General features: G+C 38.8%; 1 protein-coding gene across 7 annotated transcripts in view; it reads left to right on the plus strand.

Moving 5' to 3' along the window:
- The window catches only part of ORC4 (origin recognition complex subunit 4), a 58,583-nt gene that overhangs the window by 24,658 nt on the left and 21,178 nt on the right, over positions 1-12,747 (plus strand). For 3 of the 7 annotated variants that reach the window (XM_050969304.1, XM_050969308.1, XM_050969302.1), the window contains exons 3-7: positions 663-739; positions 2,983-3,109; positions 4,116-4,206; positions 9,058-9,133; positions 9,481-9,566. In XM_050969304.1, coding sequence (XP_050825261.1) covers positions 663-739; positions 2,983-3,109; positions 4,116-4,206; positions 9,058-9,133; positions 9,481-9,566 — 457 coding nt within the window. Of the gene's footprint in view, positions 1-662; positions 740-2,982; positions 3,110-4,115; positions 4,207-9,057; positions 9,134-9,480; positions 9,567-12,747 lie in introns of those variants that run through there. The other 4 variants (XM_050969306.1, XM_050969309.1, XM_050969303.1 and 1 more) reach the window with 3 other exon arrangements.

A 12,747-nucleotide genomic window follows, 5' to 3' on the forward strand; every position in this document is an offset into this window, starting at 1 on the left:
AGATAATTTTAAGCTTCTCTGAGGAACTTTTAAACAAATGATGGCTCTCTGGGTAAGGTTCAAATTATTTTGAGGCTTAGATTCATGACACATTTTCACATAAACAGACATGAAAAGTGGGATGGGGAGAAGTATAGAATCTCCTTAATTTGTACTAAGGACAGAAAGAACAATTACTGAATAGCACATTTACAAGTAAGCAAGCAAAACAGGAATGATGCATCACCATGTGCTCTGTTCATCTATTTTCCGTGATTACACTTTATAAGTATTCAAACGTTTTTAGTATGTTATATAAGGTATAACAAGGTCTTGCTACTGAACTTGTCAGGGATTTACCTGGCAAGGATATGCAAACCTAAAAGGGTAGCTATCCCAAGCTCCAGGCAATTAGACTGTATTTCCAAATCAAATGGCCTCTTTCTCCTCACTGTTACTGAGAGATCAGTCCAATCAGCTGTGAGATAGAAGACCTTTCCTTCAGAGGCTACTGAATTTTTTTTATTTCCAAAGGGAAGTCTGATCTACAGCACCTGTTAGACCTGCTACCTCATAAATCAGACATTGGAGAGGCTTGAGAACAGCACCTACATTTAATAACCCTTCTGTCTCCATGTTACAGGCATTAAGTATTTTGTGCCAATCTTACTTTATCTCAATAGGTACAAAGAATTTTACGTGAAAGATTTTGTCATCAGTGCCCTAATGGAAAACTGTTTGGGGTTCAACTTCAGTACAAGTGAGTAAGCAACTTCATAACTTTGTGGGCAGCACCTTACTATTTTGACCTCGGCTGAAACATAGAAAATTCTGATTTATACAGGGCCTGTTATGCCTTTGATCTTTTTTCTGTTAGGCAGTGATTTTTTTAAATTTACTTAAAAGAAGCAACTTCTTAAAACCTTTTAGTAGAGCTTGAAACTCATTTAAACTTTTGTTTTAAAATTAGACTATTAGACTCGTATTCCTGTTTTTCATGTGTATAAATTTCTAAAAGAAAATCACCACCTGGGCTGAATTTTTCTCATGTACGTTCCAAGCCTAAATGTTTTTTGGTTGGAAAGTTTTGGTAAAATTGCATTCTTAGTAGGAAAGCTCTTAACTTCATTTATTTTATATGTGTATATATATATAATATGCGCGCGCGCGCACACACACACACACACACACACACACTTACTTTTTTTTTGTGTGTTTCTTAATCCTCTTGGATCACTAACTTTTGCCATTCATGAATAGTCTCTTGAGAATTCAAAGCAACTCTAGGATCTTGGATGCCAGACTGATAAGTCCTATGGGATTGTACAAGATAGATCTTTGGAAAGCCTAATTGATGCTATAGTGTCGAAAACGCACAAAAAATTGCCTGAAAATCTAGGGATAGAAGTCAAATAGTGAGGAAATAAGAGAAGGCTTATTCTAAAGTGTAGTTAGATCCCTTAGCTATTAATTTCCACGTGATGCAATATAATATGGTATCCTTAGCTACACTTCAGAAAAATGACACTCCAACCAGGCTGGCTGCCTCTTGTGCATCTCCTCATGATCTAGGGTCATGTGATAGCTAGCCTGCCTCAGTTCCCCTCCTGCGCTGTTCAAGAAACTCACACATTTTGTGCATTCCTATCCTTTCTCGGGTTTTTTTATTTAAATTTTTGAATTTTTTTTAGTGTAAAGTCCATCCAAAAGTTGAGAGATCTTGGTTTGTATCTTCTTCTCCCAGGCCTTCCTGCCTGGAGCCTTTCCTGCTTTGTCAGAACAGTGCAAGGAGTTTCTGCTAGAACCTGCACACTCCTAGCAGTCCAGTTCCTGAGTATTTGCCTGTTCATTGCAGCTTCCTGCTGCTCTTTATAGGGCAGTCACCCTGATCTCGCCTAGATATGACTTATTCTGTAATTAGGAGTGGCTAGCTCCAGCTTAAGGGGTGAGACACCCTATTACAGGAACTAATAATGAAACATTTGCTAGTATAAATGAGGACTCCAAAAAATAACATGGAGAGAGGTAAATAGCGGTGTCCCCCAGGGGTCTGTACTGGCACCAGTCCTATTCAACATTCATAAATGGTCTGGAAAAAGGGGTAAACAATGAAGTGGCAAAATTTGCAGATGATACAAAACTACTCAAGATAATTTAAGTCCCAGGCAGACTGCAAAGAGCTACAAAAGGATCTCTCAAAACTGGGTAACAAAATGGCAGATGAAATTCAGTGCAAAGTAATACACATGGGAAAACATAATCCCAGCGATACATATAAAATGATAGGGTCTAATTAGCAGTTACCTCTCAAGAAAGAGATCTTGGATTTATTGTGAATAGCTCTCTGAAAACATCCACTCCATGTGCAGTAGCAGTCAAAAAAGTGAACAGAATGTTGGGAGTCATTAAAGGAATAGATTATAAAACAGAAAATATCATATTGCCTCTATATAAATCCATGGTACACCCACATCTTGAATACTGTGTGCAGATGTGGTCGCCCCATCTCGCCTGGCATTGGCCACTGTCGGAAAACAGGATCCTGGGCTAGATGGACCTTTAGTCTGTCCCAGTATGTCGGTTCTTATGTTAACTTTTATTGTCTTCCTCTTTTGATAAAGAATTTATTTTGAATATTGATCACTCCTTGCTGAAAGACATCCAAGATGATATAAGAGTTACTTTGTTCTCCTTTCTTCCAAGTGTATTCTTCCTCTCAATGGAAGATTGTTTCAGTTGTTAATGTTAACTCCCTTTCTTTTTTCTTCTCTTCCCCATTGTTAGTGTAAGAAAATTAAGTGTTCTACTATAAAATGCATATTGTAAGAGACTTTAAAATAATGAATAAAACAATGTTATGCACACTTTATTAACTGAATTAATTCCATTTTTATGGGAAATAAATGTAGAATATAAAGCCTGGTCCTCACTGTTTAAAAAAAAAAATCTTGTGTGGACCCCTTCTATATGCTTTTGGGGTCTTTAAAATATTTCCAATCACAGGGAATGACCTCCATGGCAACAAATGTGGTGGTGGTGGTGTTATGCTATGGAGAGGCAACCTGATGGAAAAACTGAATCAGCAGGAGTTTTCATTCCTCAGTTATGGCAGAGAACTGAAAAAGCCCTTGTAGTTACTAGAATCTCTCTACAACCATTTCAGTGTTTTACAGTAACACTTCACTGAATCACTTACATAATCTTAATATGCAATAAAGATATCCTAAAGGGGAATGGCTTTGGCTTAAGGAAGGGCATCTAGAACTGGCACTTTAGCCGTTCAGTAATTGTTTAAATTTCTAACAAAGTATTTTTGTCTGAACTTCAAATAACATTCCCGTAACTTTAGATTTGTGTGACGTTTGAGTGACAAATTAATAAAAACCAGTGTGAAGAATCCATAGTTGAATATTCTTACCAGAATAATATAGAATAAGTTTACCACTTTGTGATAAATGACTTACTGTTTCTACTTAAAAATCTAACCTTCTATACTAAATCAATTCACTTACATTTTGAACACTATTCTAGCCATCTTTTATTTTCTGTAATTTCATTGTAAATTTAAGTTCTGTCAAAGTTCACCTATACTTTAGCTTAAACACCCTGAGTTTCAGTGAATGCATCAGAAGCTTAGTATGGGTAATCAGTTGGTTAAAATTTAGTCAGTGTTTCCACATCTGTCCTAATGGTCTCTCAGCTGACACATTTTTGAAGCATTTTTCTCCTTCCTTTGTTTGTCAACCTGTTAGTTGCTGTTTAAAAGTTTTAATACTAATTGTGGTTAGTTCCTTTCCTATTTGAAGGAAGGAGCTAAGAACTGAATGTAGTAATTTTTTCTGTGAAATTTGCCTTCCATATATGGCATACTGCTGCCTAACATGGTATGTAGAAGACTTGTAAAGACCTAGTGATACTGTTATAACATACACACTTTTAATGTTTATGAAATCTGAGTCTAATCATCTTTCTTACTTGGATTGTATTACATTTTGCACCTAGTGTATGTTTCTGTGATTTACCGTTAACGGGCCATCCTGTGTTAGGCTTCTTCTTTTCTTCTCTGAATTCTCTTCTACAGCTACAGCAAATACTCCTGTTCTTGAAGTTTTAACCGATTGTCATTGTCATTATAGACATCTACTGGAGCTGCTGAAACGAACTACTATCCATGGAGAAAGTAACTCTGCACTCATTATTGGACCCCGGGGATCAGGAAAGACTATGGTAAAAGCTCCTAATACAAGTTGATGTAAGGTGTAAATGGGTGCAACTCCATTGGTGTCACTGACTTTGCATCACAGCAGAGTTTGGCTGTTGGTCACTTCCTATTTTTGTGGGGTTTTATTTTTAAAGGTACCTTGTTTTGCTAATGCCTATTTTTATGAGCATTTCAGGAGATGTATTCATGAGGCTGGCCAAAAGAAAAACCCTATTTAAATTTTTCTTTCTTGTATTTGAACTATAGACATCTGGATATTATAATTTGCAAAAGAATTTCATATTTGAGTCAGACTTTATGTGCAGTTCACAATAAAGATGTAATAGGAACACTGCCTCTAGCCTGCCCCCTTTTGGTATAGGGTGGCTCTGCAAGCACCCTGCCTCAGTTTCTCTCAGGGATCTTGGAAATAATCCACAAAGCTTTCTTGTGGCTAATGATACTCTTGGTGGGGACTGGTTTAATAATAAACAGAACAGAACACTCGGTGCCCCAAAGTAAAGTCATCACTGTAACACACAAGCTCATACTCACCCTGGCATCTTCATTCCAGTCTGCCCTTTATCCAGCAGCCAGTGCCAGCCCTTTCTAGGAAGTCCTTCCCTGGTCTTCAAACAGCCACTCCCACTCTTACCATTTCCTCCTCAAGAGGGATCCAGAACTCTCCCTGATTTGTCTTCTCTCTGAGCCAGAGAGGTCATCAGGCAAACCTTCTCTTTTGCTCTCCCCTGGTATCTTGGTCTTCTGCAGGAGCCTTGCTACTCTGCAGTCTTCTCCATGCATCCTTTGCTGAAGTCTGTCTCTATCCACCTGGGTTTCTGTTGTATCCCAGAGGCCTGATGGAACCATATGACCCCTCCCCTCTGTGGGAAAGTGAACTTGTCACAGCTGGGGCTGAGACCCATTTTCCTTTAAAGGTGCATCCACCCTGTGACAAAGGTGTAATAAATTCCTAGGGTGACTGACAGAAACTTGTTATCTTGAAATGCTCTGAATGCTACGCTACCCCACCAGCAGGATGTACCAGCCCTTAGGCATTATAGGCTTCTCTTAACTCAAACTGTAGGCTCTTAATTCATCATAGAGAGGAACAGAGGTAACTTGTACTGCTGCATTAGTGGTGTTTCTCTGATCTGGCTTTGAGTGGGTGCTTTGATATTTGACCTGCTACTCAACTGACTTTTCCCTTTATAGAATGAGGTTTGTGTCCTACCCAAAAAAGAGGAGAATTTTTGTCCTTGGAAGCAGGTCGTACTTTATGAAGTTTCAATTTGCTTTTACTGTTTTTCACTCTTGTGCTTTCTTCTGTGAAGCTCCCTGATGGCTGTATAAAATCTGTAACGCAGACTTGTTTTCACTGAAGTCATTGCAGCTCTACTTAGAGGTGTCAGTGTGGATCCCACTGTGTGCACATGTGCACTGTGTGAGAGGCCAGAATCTTCTGCTTATCTGTATCCATGGGGACCACATATGCACCTTGTGCTCCAATGCAAGGGCATAAAGGCAGAGTGGCCCTGGCTCTCCCTCCATTCCCTCTTACTACCTGTGGTAGCAATATGGAACCTGGATTGTGTCTGACCTGCTTAGACAATCCAAGCTCCAGATTTATCTAAAACAGTCAACACTACTTAGTTTATTTTATAAAGTTTCTCAGTTTAGTTGAACATTCCAAAAAAGCCCAGACATGATGCGGGAAACCTTCTGCAGACCTGTCTGTGCACCCCTGTACAGCAGGGAAAAGTTGTACAATGGTTAAAATATGGCAAACTCTCAGCCTTTGAAGTTTAAATCCTGCTCTGTGTTACTGTCTAATGCCCCGATGAACACAATCTGTCTCTCTTCTCCCTTGGGGAAGCACTTGTCCCCAGTGAATGCTTTTTTTCCTTGTGCTCTCAGAAATCAAGGGACACAAGGCTTAAATTGCATCTCTTGGAACAATTCACTGAAGGTAGCATAGATCTAGAGGAAGAAATGTCTTCCTGTCTGGAACCTGGGAGGCGTTCCTCCAATAGTGCCCCAGAAACCTCTAGTTTCAGCAGGGAGAAGAGACCGAAGAAAGCAGTTGAATCAGCACAAGGACTCATGGCATCGGATATGTTCTCAATATCAACGACCTCAAAGCTGGTGTCTTTATTGCTGGCTCTAGGACAGTGACCCAAAACACTCTGCATTAGGTATGAGCGCAGAGCTGTGTTTGCAGTAGTGCTTGACATAACGTCCACCTCAAAAGGAGGACTCAGTCCAAAGGTAGTTCATCAAGGCCATTCAGCTTCAGAGATGGTGACAGAGCATCGGCACCCAATAAGGCCAGAGACTTGGGCTCTGGTACCAGCACTGACTGAGGAATCACTCCAGATGCAGGGGGTTGCCTTTGAGAATCCACCCTTACTTTTCTTTCTGGCACTAACATCATTACTACTGACCTTCATAGGAACTGTGCCTGATGGCGTTGCTGGTCCCAGAGGTGTTCTACCCCTCATCAGGCTGTTGTAGTCTCTTTTTGGGAGGGGAATCTGCTGGAAACAGGACAGATGGAACACCACCCTAAGGGTGCCCAGTACTAAGGCCTCTTATAAGACTGGCACACACCCACAACCTGGCCAACACCAGTACAATATCCCACTGGTCCCGGAGTCCTCCATCACATATCTCCGTGGGGAGGAGGTGATTACCAGTTCTCCTTGGCACCAATAGGGCCCCTTTACCAGAACCAGAAGAGCAGCTGGGCAAGCTGCCAGAACAAGCCTAGGTGAGACACCAGCTTCCCTCCCATCCCCAAGAATCATTTTTTCCCCATAATGAGGCAGTCACTGTGGCTGCCTGTGAATGCTTTTCAGGCATTGTAGGAACTGTGGATACCTTGGATATTGAAACCATTCAATTCGAGAGAATATTTGTGAACTATTTGACACCTTGAGTTCTGCGGTCTCACAAGAATGGTCCTATCTATCTGTAAGGGCTTGATGGAGCCTACAATAGGCTATAGGACTTGATTAGAGTAATTTATAGGTGCATCTCCTGTACCATATATCATGTCACCACGTTCATAGGGAGCCTTTAGTCAGAATGTGTGGAATAACACTTAAGTGGTTGTTATGAACTTACATTTACAGTTTTACGAAACTGAATAACAAAGCTTAAAAGGCTATATTATATATTATAAACTGTAACATTTTGGCTAAAAACCTTTTTTGTAATGTAAAAATTGTCTCAAACTGGTAAGTTATAAAATAGCTGAAGAATTTTCATAACAGTAACATTAAAAAAAATTGGTATAGTTAACAACTAAAGTATTCTTTTTTTTAAAAAAAAAAAAAGGTTTAACATATGGAGAAACATTTTGCTATATAAAAGTGCTTGTACCAACGTGTCGTTGGTTTTGTCTACTGCACTTGACCTTTTTGAAGTGCTAAATAGTAGTATTCTTCCACTACCATTGGGCTCTCACTCTTCAGAACTGAAAGTAAGCTAAATGTTGCCAGTACAAAAACTCTGCATAAAGCAGACTGTGTGAAGGACAGACTGAGATGGAGGAAAGAGATACAACATGTAAGCAAAGTGATCATGGTTGTGACAGACCAATATCTAAATTATGTGTCTTGGACTTTCTACTGTTAAAGACACTAAAGTCTTCTCTTCCTCATCAGAACAATTTTCCAGCTTCAGTTTTGTTATGGTCCTTCTTCCCAGTCTATAACCCATTTTTGCTACATAAATGAGCAGTTAATTCATAAGACAAATAAAATATTTAAGTATATTTAGTTAGCTTCTTGAAGGTGAAAGGGAAGAAGTGGGTTTTCAGGAGAGCTATACTATGTTTAAAAGGAACTAATGATATTGGGTAGAGGAGGCAATGGGGGAGAAGTAATGAATAAATATTATATTCATACTAGAATATAAAAATACTTATGTTTTAAGATCAGATCTTGCCAAGGGCTGGGTAGAAAAATTGAGAGCACAGATAAGTCTTTAAAATGGTGGTTTTTAAAAAGTTGTTCTTTGGTATCATCACATTATGCATGTTGTTGGTTATATCATTGCATGCTGCCATTAATTTCGTGCACTCTTTCCCATCTTAGTGCGCAAGGTGTCTTTAACATTTTCCACTCTTCAAGGTCAGGACCTTAACTACTTTTGTCTTGTACAGCATCTAGCACAATGAGGCCCAATCCTGATTGGGGCCTTTGAGTGCTACTGTAATCTACTAAATGAAAATGCTAGAGCTACCATTTCTGAATCTTCTAAAAACTTTTTTCCATTATTGGATTTTTATATGCTGCTATAAAATAGTCTGCACTTTGTAATTTGAAAAATATTGGCAATATTTTTATATTCTCCCACAAAGAACTGATACTACTACTAATCCTCTTAACTCATGAATCATAGAAATAACAAGTTTTAGAATAGTGAATTTAGCCAAATATCACAGTATCTGTCATATTTTCTGCCAACAGCATGCGCCTCAAGAAGTTTCATGCATACCACAAAGTTCTGGATCTTTGCATTTTGTTTTTTAAAGATAAAAGGAGTGGTGAGCTCATATAGAAGGGGTTCATTGATCTGATTTGAAAGACTGAGGATTTTTTCAAAACCTGAAGAAAAATTCCTTAAAACATTTTTCCTCTGACGCAAATGTTAGATGTCAAGAATGTAGTTAGCACAGGAAGTACTCGCGTTCTTTTGAGTATCCTCAACTCAAACTAATAAAGTTTGATTTGACCAGTCACTGAGCAGTATCTTCAGTTTTAGTAGATGTGTGATCCTCTTGTTTTATTTGCAGTTTCTTCATTTTATTGTTTTAAATTTTAAAAACATAATGGAGGGATTTTAATGTGAATTATGCTGTTTCGTTCTAGTTATTAAATCATGTCTTAAAAGAGCTCATGGAAGTAAAGCAAGTGAGAGAGAACCTCTTGCAAGTTCATCTGAATGGCAAGTAATATGTCATTCTTTTAAATTAAAAATACTATATATTTGCTTGTTGTAGTGGGTTTTCAGTTACTGTAAATTTCAACCAATAGTGCCTTTTTAAAGATGTTTCAAAATATTTTCTCTCATAAAAATCTTTGCCTACTATCCATTGTTCAGTTATTAAAGATTGTCTGTACCTCTTGAAATGTTGCTTCAGATAGTCTTACTGCAAAAATAATAGCCGCACTTGGGGGGAAAATTGCTGGAATAAGTCTCTTCATTGGCTGTATAATGGTGTGACCACTGGAGTGTAGAGAAAGCAGAGGAGATCATTTAGTGTTTGATGTGTAATCACTGCTTTCTTTTAGGACTCTTACAGACAAACGATAAAATAGCTCTCAAGGAGATCACGAGACAACTACAAATGGAAAATGTGGTTGGAGACAAAGTTTTTGTGAGTATGAACTTCTTGCTGCTCTTTTAGGCACCACTAAAAAAATGAGCATTATGAGACTTAAACAAAAGATCTCCCTTCAGAAAAACAACCACACCAAATAAGTAACTTTTCCAGCCATTGACTAGACTAAAAGAAATGGATTTGAGCCTTACTGCAAAACTCTGATGGACTTAACTCACTTTTTTTCCCAAAATTGTCTTTTTTTTTTTTTCAAAATTTATAAATTACCTTGACTACTACTGACATGAGATTTATGGTATTAGAAGGACAATGTTAACCTGTTAAAGTATTTCCTAAGCCTCTGTCTTGACAGTTTAAAAAAACAAAACAAAACTAGACAGCATTTATGAATGTATGCTTATTGTCACCAGGCCTGTTGATCACAGCTGAAAGCTGATTTCAGCTCAGACTGACAAAAACTGGGTAAACACTCCCACACTGATGGTTTATTCTATAATCCAGATTTAACCAAACCAGAAACAAAGGTGTGCTTCTGGATTGCTCTGTCAGCTTAATGTAGAGCCATAAAGAGTCTCCTTAGGCCTTCCAGCCTATATTACCACCCAAACTGGACTTCTGTGTTAAAAGGTTATTAAAACCAAAAATTACCACACATGAGGTTCTTCCAGCCCCAGAGGGCCAGTCACCTATCCAGGTGAAGAGATGCTCAGGACCTTCAGCAAAAGATGATGCTGTAGCCAGTACTTAGTAAACTAAATAAAGATCTATTTACTAAGAAAACAAATGAGTTATTAAAAGGTTAAACCTTAGCTTAGTGGGCACTTTAAGGTAAAACACACAACAGTTGGATTAGAGTATATGGTCCAGATTGTTTGCAGGGATGTTAAGTCTGCTAGTTTTTTCATAGGCCATTCTGGGTTGCCCAAGTAACTTTGGAGACCTCAGTGATCTTGTTCAAAATTTCCCTGGTCAGAACTCACAGTCCAGAGATGGGGTAGAAAAGAGGTGACTAACGTGGGCATTTTCCAGGCCCACAACATGTTTCTGTTAAACACAGCAAAATTTTGTAACTCATATATAATGTAGATATACACATTGTAACAGGATAATAGTATTCAGCAGGTAATAACTTTTTTTTTTTTCCCAATGATACCTCACAAGGCATACTTCGGGCAAGTTGTTTGAGCATTGGCCTGCTAAACCCAGAGTTGTGATTTCAGTCCTTGAAGGGGCCATTTAAAGATCTGGGGCAAAATCAGTACTTGGTCCTGTTAGTGAAGGCAGGGGGCTAGACTCAGTGACCTTCCAGGGTCCCTTCCAGTTCTGAGAGAGAGAGAGATCTCCATATATTTTATTTTTTTTGTAAAAGACTTATCACAACTTTACAGTGGTGACCATGTTAGTGTAGATAGTCACCTTCCCCTTTAGACAGTATTACACTCAATATTACATATAAATATATAGTAACTTTTATGCAGTTAACTTGTTTTTCTGAAATGATCTTTTAAATAAGAAATTTTAACTATTTCCACCACAAAATAATGAAAAGACCCTCTTAAAACTTGCTTGAAACATCTAACGATATAGATGAGGCTAAGAGTTCTAGTGGAGTTCAGAACTGACAGTTCTAAATGTATTGCCACGAACATACTGGAGCTCTAGATAATATCAGCTACAATATTCCTTTACAAATAAAGGATTGATCAGTAACTTAGTAAGTATTTTAAATTTGTTGACCAACTAGCAATATTTTAGCAGTATTAGACTGAAGCATGTTAAACTGTAGTTTACCACTTTCTAGTAAGCTTGGCTTTAAAATCTGAATTGGATAATGACGACAGTGAGTATGAGGTCTGCTGGGTGCCTTACAAAGGAGAAAAAAGCCCCTTATCTTCTGACCTAAAGGGAGACAAGATCGAGTAAGTGGTAGATTCCTGGCTTTTCACATAGTATTTGTGGGGTCTCGATATGGTTTAAAGTGCCCACCTAGCTAAGTTTTAAGTGTGCAGTCATTTGATAAATACAGTCTCACAGTCCCTTCCTGCAGTCTCAGCTTCTCTGCCCATGAGTCCACATTATTGTGTCCCAGGAAGGACAAGTGACAGAGTTCCAACAAATCTTTGTCCTTTGCTAGTCACAATCATTCTTACAGGATGGTTTCCTCAGGGTTCATTGGCATACTTGCTTTGCAATGTCACACATTGCTTAAGCCAGTTACTATAACTTAAGTTTCTTTCTTCATTTTTAGAAGTACCCCTGTTCCTTGCCCGTAGCCTAGACTGATTCTATTAGATGAGTTCCTCTGGAAGTATTGGCCCTTAAGGGTATATTTACATTGCAGTTGGGAGTATATCTTCTAGCATGGATAAAAAGGCAAACACTAGCTCGGCACTAGCGCGCAATATGGATATAGCGGCACAGGTGGTGGCTTGGGCTATCCACATGTGTGCAGACCCAGGGTTTGGGTGGGCTTCTACTTGAGTGGCAAGCCTGAGCTAGCCACCTGTGCAATAACAACCACACTGCTATTTTTAGTGCAGTAGTTTAAGCAGAGCTAGCACGTGTTTGTCTACCTCTACTGGGAAGCATCCTCTCAGCTGCTGTGTAGACATACTCTCAGTGCTTTCATCTTGTGTAGATCTTCAGCTGAATGCATTTTGCTTACACAGGAAAGCTGTTTTTCCTAATATGTTGGAATATCAGAGCAGTGTAAATGGAACAATTGAAATAATGCCTCAAATTGTAGACTGCAGCTATCATAGAATATGACACCTCTCATTCTTGCTTCAATCAGTGATGCTCTTGCTTTCTGAGCTGCACTGGTTGCCTGTTTAGTGTGTGTGCTCCAAGGTCTGTCTTCTGATATATAATGACATAATAGAAGATCAGTCAGAGGATCATCTCACTATCCCTTCTGATAGGCCACTTGTGATTGGCAAGGCTGCGTACTTAATCATGTGCTACTATAATTCTTAAGGATGGAAATCAAATGTATATGGTAGGAGGTAAGGTAAGCGGTTTGGAGTCCATCAAGGGCTTCAGCCTTGGAAATGTTCTCCCTCTAAATCAGTTTTGAAGCCCATTAGTTTCTCCTCTTGGGTGACTAGGGATAGGGGGAGAGGCAGTAAGTAAACAAGTTAAGATTTTTTTGTTAGTTTGTTAGAGAAGTTTTTCCAAATGTGTGAAGTTGTTGGGCTATATTGCCTTTAGGGAAACC

The sequence above is a fragment of the Gopherus flavomarginatus genome, chromosome 10 (genome assembly GCF_025201925.1).
Source record: "Gopherus flavomarginatus isolate rGopFla2 chromosome 10, rGopFla2.mat.asm, whole genome shotgun sequence".
In the NCBI taxonomy this organism is placed as follows: Eukaryota; Metazoa; Chordata; order Testudines; family Testudinidae; genus Gopherus; species Gopherus flavomarginatus.